Here is an 18,819-nt window from a genome sequence, read left to right as displayed (position 1 = left end):
AAAAAAAAAAATTACAGCTCCTACACTAGTCACTAGACCATATATATATATATATATATATATTTTAACTATGTCCATATATTTACTAAAAACATTTTTCTTCACACACTTGTCAAACTAATTCTCTAGGGACTCTATCATAAGTTCTGCTCACACTTTTCCAAGTCAAAAAAACCATATTCTCTAAATCTTTTCATTCGTCTCCTAAGAAAATAATAGCTTCTGTGGTTGATCTTCCTAGCATAAAACTAAATTGATTATCCAAAACATTAATTTCTTGTCTCAGTCGGGTTTAATACTCTATCCATAATTTCAAGTTTGACTCGTATATTTTATTCATCGATAGTTATTATATCATTGTATATCACCTTTATTTTTATGAATCTGAACCACAATGCTTCTCCACTCATTTGACATTTTTCTTGTGCTCATAATCTTAAACAACAGTTAGCCAAATTATTCTATTAATTCCTAAGCTCTTCCACACCTCTATCAGAATACCATCTAGACCTACTGCTTTACCTATTTTCATCTTCTTTAAAATTTCTTTTACTTTAGACACCCTAATTTTGTGCATATATCTAAAATCTGTGGATTCTTAATGGTTATTACAACCTTATAAAACACTATTACTTGTATTGTTCTCATTTAGAAAGTTGTAGAAATATTTTTTTCCATCTGACTTTAACTCCTCATCACTTACTCGTATCTTATTATCTTCACTTTTACTGCATCTAATATGGTTGAAATCTCTACACTTTCCCTCCCTTATTTTACTAGCTTATAAATATCTTTTCCTTCCTCCTTTGTGTCTAAATTGTTATAGAGATCCCCACATTTCTTTATCCTTGCTTTCCATACTATCTTTTTAGTTTCATTTCTAGCAAAGTTATACCTTTTAATTCCTCTCTATCCTTGGTCCTTTGCCAAGTTTTAAAACTGGATTTCTTAGCCTTAATGGCTACTTGAACTTCATCATCTCACCACCAAGTTTTCCACACCCCATGCTTGAAAATTATCATTAACACAGAATTGATGAAGCGATGGTTGATCATTCAACTGCAAATCATACCATAAGAGTTCATGAGAGAAGACCACGAAGAGTTGTTACACCTCAACTTACTTTACAAGGATACTTTAGGTACTTCAATTGAGAATGGGTTACCTAATCGGTGTATTGACAACACCCAAAAAGTGAAGCTAGAGCTCAAAGAGTACAACGGGAAAAACAATCCCCAAGTGTCTAATGAGTAGCTCTATTTGATGTAGATCGAGCTGTCAAAAAGAGAATGCTGGCCTAATTCTGGTTCAGGTCTGGTTCAGTTTCGTACATCGAACCAGCCTTATTTTTCTCCAATCGGATCAGCCAACATGCTGTTACTGTTCACGTGAACAGTACCTTGGGGTCCAATATTGACAGCTGGTTTGGGAAAAATGCTGCCAGCACTTGTTAGATATTAGATATTAGTTTCTATTTTTATTTCTTTGTTTTATCTTGGCAAGTAAGCTTTGTAACTTGGGAAGATTTGTTTCCTTTTTCAGTTAGTTTCTATTTTCTTAGTGAGCTAGTTAGTTTCCTATTTTGTTGGTCAAAAGAAGTTTCTATTTTGTAACTTAGCTTAGTTTCTTTTTTATCATTAGTTGTTAGTTTCTAATTTATTCTTACTTGGTTAGCAAGTTAGATATTAAATTAGAAGGTTTTATTTTTAGCTCTAGTTTCTCTTTTAATTATGTCTTTGTGTCCAAGCAATGTAAGGCTATTTAAAGCCCATCAATTATAATGAAAAGACAAATTTGAGTTAAAAGATGGTTTATGCTGTTATGTTGTGGGATGCAGTTGGGTGAGATACCTAAACTTGAGGGGTAAGATGCCCATTCCCCAATTCTTCTTCCACCCTTCTCAACCCTCCATCAAATTCCCTTTCTTTTCTTATTTTCCATTTATTTATTTGCTTAGAACCAAACCTATTGGAGGACATCTTCCCTATTCAGCCAGATTTTGAGATCCTACCTGGGATTAGGGTCACTTGTGACTCTAGTTCTACATTATTTTGGTATCAGCTAACCTAACCGAGGATGGAGCGACGTGATTTTCGTGAGGAACTTTACATTTTCCTTGAATGGATAGATGAATTGGATATGTACTTTGACAATTACAACTTGACAGAGACGCAACGACTTCGATATGTTTGCTCCCAGATGAGTGATTGTGTTCGAATACAATGGAGAGTCTGTGAAAGGCAACTTCAAGCTCAAGGATGTGAGCTTAGAATGTGGGAAGAGATGCAATACGAGTTGGCAGGTATGTACCTATCAAAACATGAATGGAGAATGTACTTTCCTCCACCAAATTTTTAAAAGCCACCCACAAATCACAAGATTGCTATTGTCGACAAAGAGGTAGTCATTGATGTTCCAATCAGAGAGATTAATGTGGATGAAATCAAAAGCGGCACAGTCACAATGGTGGACAAAGAGATCGAACGCAAGGAAATTAGCGCTACAATAACTATAGTGATTATGGACAACCAAGAGGAAGATCCTAAAGGGATCGAGATTGTAGTAATGGTTGACGAAACCATTGAGGAGACTGTGAATGACAAGGACAAAGGACTAGAAGAGCCTATGATTGAAGAAGAGCAAGTAGAGGGAATGCTAGAAGAAGATCCCATGGATACATCTGAAGACCTTGAAGTTGAGACCGTGGAGTTCGTCATCCCTTTGAAGTACCTCGAAGAACATCAACCGTGCCTATACGACTACATCCATATGATCAAGGTGTTACCTGAAATTTTTTACAGCTTGAAGAGGGACGTGCACCATGCTACCATCACCCTCACACTACAAAATTCGAGGACGATTTTTTTCTATGAGAGGGCGAGTTGATGCAGATCGAGCTGTCAAAAAGAGAATTCAAATCTGGCCTAATTCTGGTTAAGGTCTGGTTCAGTTTCGTACATCGAACCAGCCTTATTTTTCTCCAATCGGATCAGCCAACCTACTGTTACTGTTCACGCAGGTACTGTTCATGTGAACAGTACCTTGGGGTCCAATATTGACAGCTGGTTTGGAAAAGATGCTGCCAGCACTTGTTAGATATTAGATATTAGATATTAGATATTAGTTTCTATTTTTATTTCTTTGCTTTATCTTGGCAAGTAAGCTTTGTAACTTGGGAAGATTGTTTCCTTTCTTAGTTAGTTTCTATTTTCTTAGTGAGCTAGTTAGTTTCCTATTTTGTTGGTCAAAAGAAGTTTCTATTTTGTAACTTAGCTTAGTTTCTTTTTTATCATTAGTTGTTAGTTTCTAATTTATTCTTACTTGGTTAGCAAGTTAGATATTAAATTAGAAGGTTTTATTTTTAGCTCTAGTTTCTTTTTTAATTATGTCTTTGTGTCCAAGCAATGTAAGGCTATTTAAAGCCCATCAATTATAATGAAAAGACAAATTTGAGTTAAAAGATGGTTTATGCTGTTATGCTGTGGGATGCAGTTGGGTGAGATGCCTAAACTTGAGGGGTAAGATGCACATTCCCCAATTCTTCTTCCACCCTTCTCAACCCTCCATCAAATTCTCTTTCTTTTCTTATTTTCCATTTATTTGTTTGATTAGAACCAAACCTATTGGAGGACATCTTCCCTATTCAGCCAGATTTTGAGATCCTACCTGGGATTAGGATCACTTGTGATTCTAGTTCTACATTATTTTGGTATCAGCTAACCTAACTGAGGATGGAGCGATGTAATTTTGGTGAGGAACTTTACATTTTCCTTGAATGGATAGATGAATTGGATATGTACTTTGACAACTACAACTTGACAGAGACGCAACGACTTCGATATGTTTGCTCCCAGATGAGTGATTGTGTTCGAATACAATGGAGAGTTTGTGAAAGGCAACTTCAAGCTCAAGGACGTGAGCTTAGAATGTGGGAAGAGATGCAATACGAGTTGGCGGGTATGTACCTATCAAAACATGAATGGAGAATGTACTTTCCTCTACCAAATTTTTAAAAGCCACCCACAAATCACAAGATTGCTATTGTCGAGAAAGAGGTAGTCATTGATGTTCCAATCAGAGAGATTAATGTGGATGAAATCAAAAGCGGCATGGTCACAATGGTGGACAAAGAGATCAAACGCAAGGAGATTAGCGCTACAATAACTATGGTGATTATGGACAACCAAGCGGAAGATCCGAAAGGGATTGAGATTGTAGTAATGGTTGACGAAACCATTGAGGAGACTGTGAATGACAAGGACAAAGGACTTGAAGAGCCTATGATTGAAGAAGAGCAAGTAGAGGGCATGCTAGAAGATGATCCCATGGATAAATCTGAAGACCTTGAAGTTGAGACCGTGGAGTTCGTCATCCCTTTGAAGTATCTCGAAGAACATCAACCGTGCCTATACGACTACATCCATATGATCAAGGTGTTACCTGAAATTTTCTACAGCTTGAAAAGGGACGTGCACTATGCTACAATCACCCTCACACTCTACAAAATTCGAGGACGATTTTTTTCTATGAGAGGGCGAGTTGATGCAGATCGAGCTGTCAAAAAGAGAATTCAATGCTGGCCTAATTCTGGTTAAGGTCTGGTTCAGTTTCGTACATCAAACCAGCCTTATTTTTCTCCAATCGGATCTGCCAACCTACTGTTACTGTTCACGCAGGTACTGTTCATGTGAACAGTACCTTGGGGTCCAATATTGACAGCTGGTTTGGAAAAGATGCTGCCAGCACTTGTTAGATATTAGATATTAGATATTAGTTTCTATTTTTATTTCTTTGCTTTATCTTGGCAAGTAAGCTTTGTAACTTAGGAAGATTTGTTTCCTTTTTTAGTTAGTTTCTACTTTCTTAGTGAGCTAGTTAGTTTCCTATTTTGTTGGTCAAAAGAAGTTTCTATTTGGTAACGTAGCTTAGTTTCCTTTTTATCATTAGTTGTTAGTTTCTAATTTACTCTTACTTGGTTAGCAAGTTAGATATTAAATTAGAAGGTTTTATTTTTAGCTTTAGTTTCCTTTTTATTATGTCTTTGTGTCCGAGCAATGTAAAGTTATTTAAAGCCCATCAATTATAATGAGAAGACAGATTTGAGTTAAACAAAAAAAGATGGCTTATGCTGTTATGCTGTGGGATGTAGTTGGGTGAGATGCCTTAGGTGAGATGCTTAAACTTGAGGGGTGAGATGCCCATTCCCTAATTCTTCTTCCACCCTTCTCAACCCTCCATCAAATTCTCTTTCTTTTCTTATTTTCCTTTTATTTGTTTTCTTAGAACCAAACCTATCGGAAGACATCTTCCCTATTCAGCTAGATTTTGAGATCCTACCTGGGATTAGGATCACTTGTGATTCTAGTTCTACATTACTATTGTCTCGATGACTATCTTGATTGATTTACCTTGCTAGGGGATAGAAAATTGAGGTTTACAAAGGAGTGAAGGAAGAGTTATGAAAAGAGGTTATGGACTCAAAGTGCAGCTCCTATCACTTTAGGAGGTGATGAAGGAAGAGTTGAGTAACAAATATCTCTTGTCCACTTTCAAAGCTCAAATGCATGATAAGCTCAACACTTTACGGCGTGGTACTCTCTCTAAAGTAGCATATGGATCAGTTTGATGCACTAGTCTCTCATGCAGGTATTGATGAAGACGTCGCCTAATTGATCTATTGATTCAAATCAGGATCGAAACCAAATATCAGGAAAGAAATTAATGTCAATGACATTTAAAATCTAGAAGAATTTTTTCAGAAAGCCCTGCGCACAGAGGAAAATTTGAGACCTCCTCCTAGATGGTTTGGTTCTCAACCCAAAGAGAATCAAAGGAACCCTCCATCAGCTAGAACTACAAGTGGTCAACCTACTAATACCCTATATAATGGCAGATCATAAGGGTAAAGCACCAATAACCAGCGGCAACAACACATATTTTTAGTTGTTAGGAGTATGCATAGTTGTCATAAGTGTTGCCAAGGCGACAAGGCTATTTTTTTTTTTTTTTTTTTTTTGGGGGGGGGGGAGATCTAGGCATTCCACCACCTTATTGTATTGAATGCTTTGGTATTTTTTTATTATTATATAAGATTAAATTATTTTCTAATGTTTTGTTTGGGTTTGTGTGATGCATGGGATCATGTCCCTATATTAAAATAAAAATAAATAAAAAAAGGGAGAAAAAGATTTCATCGTGGGACGAAGGAACCAAAGTCGGAACCCTCTCTACTACTTACTTCCTTTGTCAGTTGGTTCTCTGACCTAAATTATTTGGCTTTAATATAATGGTGAAAATTATATATATATATATAAAGGAATAAGGAAGGAAAGTGAAATAGAGTACAACTGGAGGGTGATATTTATCCAATTGTGCCCATGTGTCCTTTTCCAACCAGCATTCTCAAGAATGTCCCCGTGTGTCATGTGACTCCTCGTCTTCTCTGCCCCACTACACTTACAATTTGTGTCCTTTAACAAAAACAATTACATATTACTTATATATATTCTGGGTGAACCTGTTCATCCTTACATTACATGCTCACAGTACACCAAAGGGGACTTTAGGGTGGACAGTTGTGTCCATGAACTCTGCCACACGATTTATGTCCTATTGGATTTGAGAAGTGAGAACGAAATTGTATCCATGTTTTAAAATCTCTCATGCACATTTAGGTCGCCTAGGTGCCGGAGGCCTTATCGCAGCATCACCTATGCACTTAGGAAGCCTCTAACGCCTCGAGTCACCTAGCGCTTCGACAATTATTGAAGTATGGGCATGTTGCCAAATGCTGTCCTATAGGACAGAAGATTAATGCAGTTGCTAAGGCAATTGAGGATGAAACAGTTGAGGAATGTGAGCCTTGTCCACTTGATGATGATGAGGAGGGTGGGAAGCATATGGAGTTAGTGTGGTTAGCGGTTAGCCACATTCTGATTGTGAAAACCAAAGGTAGGGGCTGTTGGCGACACTGCATATTCTATACCCACATGATGAGCGGTCTGAAAGCAACACAAGTAAATTGTGGGAGTAGTGTTAACATAGTTTCACATCCACATTGCAATTGAGGACTGGCGGCTACACTGCATATTCTTTACTCACATGATGAGTGATTCGAAAGCAACACATGCAATAGTAGCTAACGGGAGTTGTGTTAACGGAGTTTCTCAAGCCTTTATCAATAAGGCTAAGCTACATATAGAAAAACACCAACCACCTTAGGCAAATCAGCATTGTTCCATGCCTTAGAAAATCAAGCATCATGTGGGACATATGGTGTAATGCAATTCCTATGAAGCTCACAGATGTTCAGTTGGGGCGGCCATGGATGTATTATAATGTTGTGCTGGTTGGTGTCATAAAAAACCCATAGTTATCAAGGTGTCCCCTGGGTCCTTGGTCACCAGGCGCTTTGTTGGTGTTGCCTTGATTTTTCCCTCCAACACCTAGTGTTGCCTAGATGGCATGACACTACATTAACACAACTCCCATTATCAACATCCCAGCTGAGCAAAGCATTGAGAACCAATCAAAAGCAGGCCGACAATGAGAAGAAATTATTGGCACTACATTGACGAGGTGTAAGCTAGGCTGAACTAGCAAACACTAGCAAAAGTATGAGCAACCAGAATCACATCATCGCAGTGAAACAGAAAACCAAGAAATAGGGGCAGAAAATAAATGGAGTTAGAACTAACAAACCCTACATCCAATGGAGATGAAACAAATATAGAAGGAAGGCCCTAATGGGGTGACTATGTTATTAAAATACCAAAGCAATATGATGGTTAGATTGGGAGAAGCAAGCAAGGACAGAAAATAGAAACTAAAAATCCAGAATTAGTAACTGAAAGGAAAACAGCTATAACTCACAATTGGTTGTTCGGATGAACACCAAACCTGGATTGACTGTAGAGAAAGAAGAGGGGATATCCAACCATTGGTTATAGTGATATGCCTGAAGTTCTGCAACTCAGAATAGGCATAACAGAAATTGTACGGAAGTGAACTTAGATAAAACCTGCAAAATATTATGTGAGGAACAAAAGCCAAGGTAGATATAGAAGTAAAACACAAAATAGAGATCAGCAGTCACCCAAAACAGGTCTCAGTTGGATGAGGAAGCTTGCTGGAAGACTCTGCAGAACACTAAAGAAGAACAAAAAAAGAAAGGGAAGAACGGGATATGCCCAGCTTTAATAGGAGGTTTCCTATGCTTACTCTACTTTTCTTTCCTACAGTAAGTATTTCAGTTTCTGTTTAAAAGTTAACCGCCCCCCCCCCCCCCTGGATTTTACAAGTAAAGAAAAGCTTTTGCTTCTCAAAGTTTTGTGGTGATTCAAAATTTTTCTGTGGTGATTCAACAGGCTGGAGGTGGTGATTCCAGTCTAGAACATTGGTGGTGATTCCAATGGTCATATCCCTCTCTTCTACCCTATGTTCTTCTTCAGATCACAGAGTCAGTTATTTATATCAGTTCTGGTTTCAGAGATATACTGTGATTTCTAATGGGTGTCTACTGATTAATATCATAATTAACTCATCTTCTGAAATCTGTTAGTATAGTACTGGTACCGAATTCTGTCCAAGTTGAACTTTCCTCATTAAACTAGGATTCTATAATATCTTCTATTTCAACCATCAGAAAGTACTAAAGTTTTACTGTGGTATCCATCCTGATTAATAGACCCCTTAGTTTTCTTTTGAGTCAATTCTGCTTCTGGTTTTTGAACTGACTGAAGTTCTCTGTTTAAGCAATTCTTGCTCGGGTAGGATTTAATCAAAGCTCAGAATCTGTCCATTAGAGAAATCTAAGATTTTAATATCATGTTTCTTTATTAAACTAGCAATCGACCAAGGTTTGGTCAAAATCTGAGTTTCTGGTTTGGTTTGGTGGGATTTCTCTTGAATTCTAGATATTTATGGGATTTCTCTTGAATTCTAGAAAATTTATTAATTTGTTTGTTGCTGGTTTTGAAAACCTAGTCTTTAGGTGACTGGGAACCACATTATAATCTATAGGTGCACAGTTTATAGGAGATTATTTTACAATTCGGGCTGTACTAGCCAACCCAACCATCGAGTAGCTATGGCACCTTGTGGATTACCCACATGGAAAATTTGGCCCATCTAAGAAATATGGACCCACCATGTATCGAACATTTCCCCTCGTATTTTCAGCTGCTGATCTGGCCATTTTGATATCAGATAGATAGGGGACATGGATTTAGTATATATCAACTCTCATAACCAAACCCAACATATTGTCTATCAGCAAATTGTACACATTTTTGTTGCCAACTGAGCTGCCAGAGAAGCAGAGATTGCTCTATATGGTTCCTGAAGAAAACCACTCTTTGTTGCCTTTCCCAGACCAATGACAGAGAAATGTTAAATTTCAAACAATTTAAGAGAAGAAACTAGACTTCTGCCATATGGAGTGCAAAATAGGTGACCAAATCAATAATATGTATATTTGAGACCATGATCACAAAAATATCACATAATAAATAAAACAGGATATCAAACTGCAGAATGGAGATCACCTGGACACCTTTTACTTGCATCTGCTGTATAAGTTCAGTAAACACACCTATAACGGAAGCCAAGACAGTCTTAGCAACAAGAAATTTAGAAAATTTAAATGTACACAATACTCTATTTAGAGGAGAAACAGCTACAAGGACAGAAAAGTTACAACTACAGAACCAAAAATTAATTCTGTGAGGGTTGATTTGATCAATGATGAAGAAGTAGGAAATTTCCATAAGCCAGAGAGGAATAAGAGCTCCATTTTAGCATAGAACTAATTGGTGTTATAATCACCCATTAATGAAAAATCACTCCTAGCAATTGAACAATGAGAAAGAAACGAATTCTTCAAAGCACAAGTCATAAAACAGATAGCTTATGTCGGAGGGACTGAATGACACTTATATAGGTGTCTTTAGAACTTGACACCTTTTAATTGCTCCATGTCTTATTTCCAAAAGTTCTTTAAGGTGTATAAAAAGGTTCCAAAATTAATTTGAAAATGAAATGTCATCATATCAGTATCAAAAAGTGTCATTATAATGCACATATTTTGAGTGCACAAGTGAAATGACAATATTTATCATTATTAGAAAAAGTTGTATTGCCCGATCAAAAGGTGGCAATATAATGTACATATAAGGAATGAACGTATTAAAGCTGATTTGGGAGTTGTCTTGATCAATGACAAGCTCCTAGAATGTTGTCTCAGGTGGTATGGCCTTGTTCAATAGAAAGGCCTAAGGACACCCCAATAAGGAGGAGCGATCTGATTCTAGGAGCTAAAAGAGCTAGGAACAAACCTAAAATGACCATAGGAGAATTTGTGAGGTATGGCATGCATAGCCTCACCCTTGTCCCAAGCATGACCTTGGATAGAGCCTATTGGAGGCAAGGATCTATGTATCTGACCCCATTTTGCTAAAGTTCTCCTGACTTGCTAAGCTGTGCCTCTTACCTCTTACTTTCATCTTTCATTTCTCATCTCTCATCTTTTCATCTCTTCATTCCCCCCTTTTTTTTTTTTTGACTTAATTTTTCCCTTGTAGCCGACCCCATTAAGTTGGGATAAGGCTGAGTTTGCTTTTGTTGTTGTAGAAAAAATTGTATGCAGTACTAAAAGGGAATAAAGTTAAGTTACAAATTATTTGACACAATGAGGGGTGTCAATAAGAAAATCCCTTGCACACTTCCTAACAAAAACCTTCAAAAGTTCTCAACAGTCCCAACTGATGATTTTTTTTTTTTTTTTTTTGGAGAATTAATAAATGCATTAAAAGAAGGCGGAGGGAAAATATATCCCCCAAGGGAGATTACAAACCCTATAAGGGTAACCAAAGTCCAAAGGGACAGCAACCAAGGCTCAGTGGGCTTGAGGAGTGGAAGATTTGTGACATGTCTAAAACAACACAAGGCCCACAAGGGCAAAAACAAAAGTCAGAAGCCCAACAACTTACAATTCAAAAGCCCACATGGGTTGAACAGGAACCCAGAAGCCCAAGTAGGAGGGGGAAACTAGGAAATTTGAAGGTAGGGTTCCACCAAACCCTACCAACAAGTCTCAACACTTCAACTTCTAGCCGTCAAGACGTGAATCAGAGTTCCGGCGGAAAAGGCAGGCACGGCGGCAAGGCACGGGCCTTGCGGAGGGCCACGGCCAAGAGAGAATGTGGCCTTGCAGAGGAGACAGCCGCAAAAGGGGGACCGGCCTTTCGGAGGGCGTCGGCGAGGCGGCTGTCGGCCAAGCATGACTGGCAACCTTGCGGGTTGCAAGCCATGCAAGGAGCTTGCCAAAATCACCGGGACAATGTTGGTCTGCCATGGATCAAGAAGAGAGCATGGCTAGATCAGCGGCACCGAAGAACATTCGAACAACACAGCGACTCAAGGATGAGCGCCAACAGACCCAGTGAGTGTCGGCGGAGGGGGGAGGAGCCAACGAGTCCTTTCGGGAGCAGGTCGGAGCAGCAGACGGCGACTTAGCTATGCTCGAACAAAGCAGCAACTCAAGGAAGAGCAGCGGCAGGCCTAGAGCTCAACGGCGGAAGAAGGAGCCAACGATTCTAGCAGGGAGGATTAGGAGGATCCCGACAAGACCATTATCAAATCAGAGATGGGAGTGGAAAGAAAGGGGAGGCAGCTAGGGTGGATCGCAACCTCCCGGACATGTGAGACCGAAGAAGAAGAAGAAGAAAAAGAAGAAAAGGTTCAGAGGAAGAGGGTGAAAGAAGAAAAGGAAGGAGAGCAGAGGGTACGAGGGAGAGGGAGAGGGAGAGGGAGAGAATGAGAGAAGAAGAAGAGGAAGGATGGGGAGGGGAGGAAGAGCGGAGGGAGCAGCCCGGCAGGAGGCCAAGCTACTCCAAGCGGTGGCACTGATAGGGTCCCAACTGATGATTATTATCCAAATAAAAAAAAAATTAAAAAAAAAAAAGTGGTACACTTCATTGGTAACAAAAAAATATTCTCTAACCATAATTTTTTAAGCAAATTTAAACTTGGTTGAGAAAAGTGGATCCAAGTTTAATTACTTGGAACCATGCCATAGGAAATACAAGATCACCCTAAGGACACCTTTGGCATCTAGCGGTCACAGACCACCATAGTTCAATAAGTGGAAAGCATTAGCTCTCCGCTCTCACGTAGGCAACTGGCATCTCAGCCGATCACATTTTGCATGGTCTTATCTTTTGGGTGAATAAATAATTCATTATCAAAGAGGAGAAAAGGGAAAACAACCCCAAGAGGGGGGGAAGAAAAGAAACAAAGAAAAACACAAAGCCCACCCTTAGAGGGGGGAACAAAGAAGAGATGGAGAAATACCCTAGATACAACAATGTTAAGTTTGTTTCGAATTCTTGACCCGTTTTGAAGAATGACCCGCTTCAACATTTTTTGGTATGACCTACTCCAACATATTTTGGTGGCGACCCGAATGGGAATTTTTCTAAGATCTGTGATGAAAGCAGAGGGGTTAGGGCCTATAGCCCGAAGCCCAACACTGATCTCGTATCGGGGTGCGAGGGCAACCCGATGGATCATCCCGCGACTTGGAAGAGTATATAATGTACTATCGTCTTGTCGAGCAATTCATTGTATTTTGGGGGTTTTTTGAGCTAGGGTTTCAAGGCGAGTTTTCTCCCTGTTGTTTGGGTGTAAATTCTCTTCTACATAGTAAAACTTCTTCTTTGCTTAAGGACGTAGCCACATCGGTGTGTTAACCTCGTTAAATCTTTGTGTTGTGCAGATCTGTCTTGGTTTATTTTCGTATTTGTTAGTGTTTGCTATAACAAACAGTATGCCTATTCCTTGGAAATCAATACAAGAGGAAGAGACCATAGAGAGCTTCATTTTGATGTCAAAAGGAGATGTAGTCCCAAATCTAATGAAGAGGCAGAGATTTGGAAGACAATTTCCTTGGTTTTTTTTTCCCCCATCCAAATCTCGTTGATGATAGCATTGAAGGAAAGCTTTTCCACATTATCACAAACAAATGTCCACCCAAATCCATTCCCTACGAAAAAAGAATGGATCTTATTGTTTGTTGAGAACTTTTATTTCGTAGTATCATGCCCTATTGTCCTTTTTCTAGGGTTAAGAGACATCGCGTCGACAACGCCCGAATGCGGTGATAAGTAGGCAAGGGCAAGCACGAGTAAAGAAACTACTACATAAGCATAGGCTTAGAATAGCATGGTAGAACATTGCATCCTTAACGGGTAAGAGGCTAAATTGGATAGAATTTATGAGGAGAAGAAGGATTAATATTGTATATATTCAAGAGACTAGATGGACGCATAAAAAAGCTAAGGTGTCAGACAACTTTAATTGGTATTCAAGAGATCAAAGTAATAGAAGTGGAATGGGCATTGTAGTAGACAAAGACATAAAGAATCATGTAGTGGATGAGACATAAAGAATCATATAGTGGATGCTAAAAGATTTGGAGATAGGATTATATCCATCAAGCTTGTGTTGGAGAAAGAGGTTGTCAATATAATTAGAGCTTACTGTCACGCCAAGCACTCAAGGGAGTAGGCAGGGTGAAAAATAGTCCCACATCGGATAGGCAAGGGTGAACTTGGGCCCTTATATAATGGGATGGTATCCTCACCTAAAAGGCTAGTCTTTTGGGTTGATGGGCCAGCCCGTGATAAAGTGGTATCAGAGCCAACCCGACCCGAATCTGATGGCACGCCAAGCGCTCCAAGGGATGAGTAGGCAGGGTGGCCCACCATGACGATGGTGTCGTGGAATTAGGTGGGGGAAAATGTCACACCAAGCGCTCAAGGGAGTAGGCAGAGTGAAAAATAGTCCCACATCGGATAGGCAAGGGTGAGCTTGGGCCCTTATATAGTGGGATGGTATCCTCACCTAAAAGGCTAGTCTTTTGGGTTGATGGGCCAGCCCGTGACATTACGCACCCCAAGTAGGATTGGATGAAGTAGTAAGTTACAATTATGGGAAGATGTGGATGTATTAGTGCAAGGTTTTAGTCTAGGTGAAACAATTATAATAGGAGGTGACCTAAATGGACATGTTGGGAGTGATCGTAGAGGCTATGAAGATGTGCATAGAGGTTACAGAGTTGGGAAGAGGAATGAAGAGGGGCATCAGTTTTAGATTTTGTGGTAGCTTACGATTTATCCATTGTGAACATTTTTTTCCAAAAAGAGATGAGCATTCAATCACCCATAAAAATGGGCATCCTACTGGCCAAATAGATTTCTTCCTAACTAGAAGATCCGACGAACGGTTATGTAAGGACCGTAAGGTTATACATGGGAAAAGCCTAATCACTCAACATAGACTAGTGGTCCTGGAAATGTGCCTCAATATGCAAAAACGTAAGATAAGGGAACCTATTTGCCCTAAGATAAGGAGATGGATATTAAAAGGAGATTCTTTGTATGCATTTACTGGTAAAGTGGTCAAACAAGGAAAGTGAGACTTCGAGGGAGACACCAATACGATGTGAAACGAGATGATGACATGTCTAAAAAGGGTTGCTAAAGATGTTCTAGGGGAAGCGAAAGGGTATTCATTAAACCCCTAGGGAGACTTTGTGGTGGGAAGATGAGGTCCAGGCAGCCATTATGACTAAGAAAGCTAGTTTTAAGAATTAACAAAGGGCTAAAAAGGTAGAAGATAAAAAAGAGGTATAATGTTGCAAAATTATAGCAAAGAAGATTGTAGATAGTAAGGAAGAAGATATATGAGGACCTCTATAATTATTGGAACACACAGGAAGGGGAAAAGACTATTTATAAGATAGCTAAGATGAGAGAAAGAAAGAGTAGAGATTTCAACAATGTGAGATGTAATAAAAGTGATGATGATAAGAGTGCTAGTAAGGGATGAGGACATAATGGAAAGATTGGAAAAGTATGCCAACTAAATGGAGACCTTTCAAGTAAGAGTGGCCCAGAAGACCGTATTACTAATCAAGACACCACACGCCATAGATATATACGAAAGATTAAAGTGGTTGATGTTAAAGAAGCCTTAAGAAAGATAAAAGTAGGCACGATATCAAGCCCTAATGAGGACCCAATAGAAGTGTAGAAGAACTTTGGACTGTGTGGGGTATCTTGTTTAACCAATCTTTTTAACAAGATTATGAGCACAAGGAAAATGCCAGATGATTGGAGAAGCACTGCAATTCCGATCAACAAAAATAAAGGTGATATTAAGAGTTGCAATAACTATAGAGGCATAAAACTAATGATTCATATTATAAAATTGTAGGAGAAGGTAATTGAAGTCCACCTAAGAAGAGAAATTGCTACCTCGAAGAATCAATTTGGTTTTATGCCAAGTAGATCCACAAGAAGCTATTTACATACTAAAGAGGATTATGGAAAGATTTAAAGCTTCCAAGAAGGATCTCCATATGGTCTTTACTGACCTAGAAAAATCCTATGATAGAGTCCCAGAGAGTAAATCTGACAAGTACTAGAGAAGAGAAGTGCGTCAAGTAAATATGTAGATATAATTAAGGATATTTATGAGGATGTGGTGACAAATGTGAGAACCATGGGAGGGCAAGGCAGTGCATTCCCAGATCAGCTTTAAACTCTTATTTGTTTGCACTCATCATGGATGAATTAACCAAGAACATTCAAGACGAGTATCTATGATTTATGCTATTTGTTGATAATATTGCTTCAAGGGATGAGACAAAAGTAGGGATTAACGCTAAGTTAGAACTATGAAGATCAACCTTGGAATCAAGAGGCTTTAAGATAAATAGAACAAAGATAGAGTATAACTTTAGTCATACTATGATGGATAATGCAATGGTGAAAACCAAGGGAAAAGAGATACCACAAAGTGATTATTTTAATATATGGGGTCAATCATAAATAAAAAATGTGATATAGAGGATAACGTTTTACAGAGAATTAAATGGGACTGATGAAGTGGAGAGGTCTGTCCAGAGTATTTTTTATGCAAATTCGGATTCCAAAATCGTCGAGGCTGAACCGGGTTAACCCTTCTTGCAATCTTGACCGAGACAAACCGGGTCCGGTTGGATTTTTTGGTTCAGTAGGATATTTTAAGATCTTATTTTATTTTTGGCAATCTTTCCAATTTAAGTTTTATTTTGTTTCTAATTTCATTAGTTAGATTTTAGGAAGTAAATAGGAATTGCTATTTTAGTTTTAGATTAGGCAATTTAATTCCAGTTTATTATATAAAGGCATGTAACCTAAGTTATTAGACATAATTTGAGACTGAAAATTGAAGTGAGTTGTGCTGCTTAGGTATGAACCAGGTCCTATGACCTCTTACCCCCCCCCCCCCCGGGGTTTGTACGATCTCTTTTTCTCTCCCTTTCTTCTTCTTCTCCTCTTCTTCCTACTAATCTGTTGTCTTTTCTTTACTATTCTGTTTCGTTTCCTGCAACTAGCGATAAGAGCAGATCTAAAGATACCCTTGCTAATCCTTGAGCCTCAATCGGTTTGGACTTAGATATTGGTCAAAGGTAGTCCTACTAAGGGCAATCTTAACCCCAGGAGATCACCTCCAAAGATCATCTTCCATAGTGAGATTCAATTCAGCAAACAGGGCTGAAACCCTAACTTCCGCCCGGTTCAGTGCAATGGTTGAATACTTTTCTTTCAATAAAACTCTTGGGCGTCCATTAGCGGGATTCAAGAGGTCTATTAGTGAAGAACCTTCGCCTGGAATTTTTCAAGTTCAGCCGATGAGATTCAAAGAAGTTCTCACGTTTGATTCAAAGGATGGTTCCTTGTGTGAAGGTTGTGTTGAGAGGTTGAAGACAACCTTCCTCTTGACTTGACTTTAATCATTTTTGTTGTTTCCCATTAAGCCCTCCTGGTGACTCCTTATTCCTTAGTGACCTTATTTTACACCTAGTTCCAATATTACCCTTTCCCTTCTTACGTTGCCCATTCCCTTCTTACGTTCTAACCCTCCTAGGTTTGAGTTAGAGTTCCACCATATTTATGGTGGAAGCTTTCCTTAATTATAAATCTGCCATTGAATGTTGCAATTGAACTACTGACTATCTGAACGGTCCCATAAACAATCCGATTCCAATTTCGGAACCCGGATGTGCATCAGTTTTTTTTACCGTTATATTCTTTTAAAGCTTAATGAAAAATTCTATAGGATAGTCATACAACTGGCTGTAATATAGGCGCAGTTAAGAAGCGCCATATAGATAAGATACGAAAAGCAGCTATGAGGATGTTGAGATGGAAGTACGGCAAAACTAAAAAGGATAAAGTTAGGAATGAACATATTAGAGCTGTTGTGGGAGTTGCCCTGATTCATGATAAGCTCCAAGAAAGTCGTTTGATGGCATGGCCATGTTCAATGGAGGCCTAGGGATGCAACAGCAAATTGGAGTTGTCTAATTTAGATTGAGTGAACTAAAAGAGCTAGGGGTAGGCCTAAAATGACCATAAGAGAAGTAGTGAGGAAATAATTGCATAGTTTAGGTCTTGTCCCAAGCATGACATCGAATAGAGTTGATTGGAGGGCAAGGATCCACATAGCTGATCCCATTGAGGTGGGATTTTATTGAATTTTTGTTGTTGTGTTACATCCTTTATTCTATTACTATTCTCTTTTTTCTTCGTGTGTGATGAGCACATTTATGTGTGAAATCTAGGGTAGTAAAACATGCATTTTACATATTTAGAATTGAGCTACCTTGGGTTTTACTCTCTTTTTGCAGGTTTTATATTTTCAAGGCCTTAAGGACTATCGGGCGCTATATCTTCAATTTTACACGTAAAAAGGTCCTATTTCTTTTCATGGCTGCGAAGAGGGCGAAATTCTGAGCAAGATGGATGTGTTCAATTAAAAGTACACATTCGTTTGGTCACCTGTACAAATGATTATTCTTTTCGGGCCAGAAAAAAAATAATGGATTAGAACTAAACCTAGATGCAGAACCAGCCCATTTGTAGTTGTCCCAGAGGTACAAGGAATATTCCAAATGCCAACAAGGATCGATGGAACACATCCTTAAGTAATTGAAGATTCGTTTTTGGTAACTACAACTACCTAGTGTAGTTGGTGAGCTATGGTGTGCAAAATTTACTTGCTCACCAAGAGGTCTCAAGTTCGAATCTCATGGTTGATTTTTTTTAAAGAATTTTGTTGAAGATTTCCTGCTTTCCACTCACTTAAAGCACTAAGGGCATGGAGGGGACTTCCACATCAAATTAGAAGCAAGGAAAATCGTGGAAGGGTTCCTACGCAAGAAGAGAAGGAAAAAAAAAGGAAAGAAAAAAAAAAAGAGAAATAAAGATTGTCCAAATCTTCTCTCTCCTCCACATCATCACCAAAATATTGTCCAAATCACACAAAGCAAGAAGGAAATCGTCCCTTGGAGGGAGAAAAAGAAGAGAAATAAATTAAGAAAAAAAAAGGGAAAGAAAATAAGCAAAAAATCATAGGAAATTTCTCAAAGTTTATTTCTCTCTTCTCTCTCCTCCACCTTAGCACTTTTGGTCTCAAAAGATCTCACAATCAATTGTGGGTTTCTCTCTTTTAGGAAAGAGAAAATTGTTGCCCTACCTCCCCATTACCTATAAATACAACTCATGTAAGAGGAGGGGAGACAATTCATTCTTCTTCTAGTTTTTTTTAGTTCCTCTCTCTTTCTCTTGCCCTCATTTTAGTTTTAGTTCTTCTTTATCTTTTCTTTAATCACTTTTGTAATAGTTTTTTTTATTTCAATTAATGCAAGCACTCTTTTATTTTTATTCATCCCTTTTATGTTTATGATTTATGCAATTGAGTTGTAATTTT

General features: G+C 38.6%; 1 protein-coding gene across 6 annotated transcripts in view; it reads right to left on the bottom strand.

Moving 5' to 3' along the window:
* Positions 1-18,819, bottom strand: part of LOC122091391 (ubiquitin carboxyl-terminal hydrolase 2-like) — a 35,569-nt gene that overhangs the window by 11,427 nt on the left and 5,323 nt on the right. For 3 of the 6 annotated variants that reach the window (XM_042661298.1, XM_042661296.1, XM_042661299.1), the window contains 2 exons: positions 9,546-9,592; positions 7,900-7,965 (listed from right to left, as the gene is read on the bottom strand). In XM_042661298.1, the coding sequence (XP_042517232.1) occupies positions 7,900-7,965; positions 9,546-9,592 (113 nt within the window). The remainder of the gene's footprint in view (positions 1-7,899; positions 7,966-9,545; positions 9,593-18,819) is intronic. The other 3 variants (XM_042661300.1, XM_042661297.1, XM_042661301.1) reach the window with 1 other exon arrangement.

This window comes from Macadamia integrifolia, chromosome 10, assembly GCF_013358625.1.
Source record: "Macadamia integrifolia cultivar HAES 741 chromosome 10, SCU_Mint_v3, whole genome shotgun sequence".
Classification (NCBI taxonomy): domain Eukaryota; kingdom Viridiplantae; phylum Streptophyta; class Magnoliopsida; order Proteales; family Proteaceae; genus Macadamia; species Macadamia integrifolia.
The sequence above is the reverse complement of the archived record's forward strand: the minus strand, read 5'-3'. Positions and strand labels throughout refer to the sequence as shown.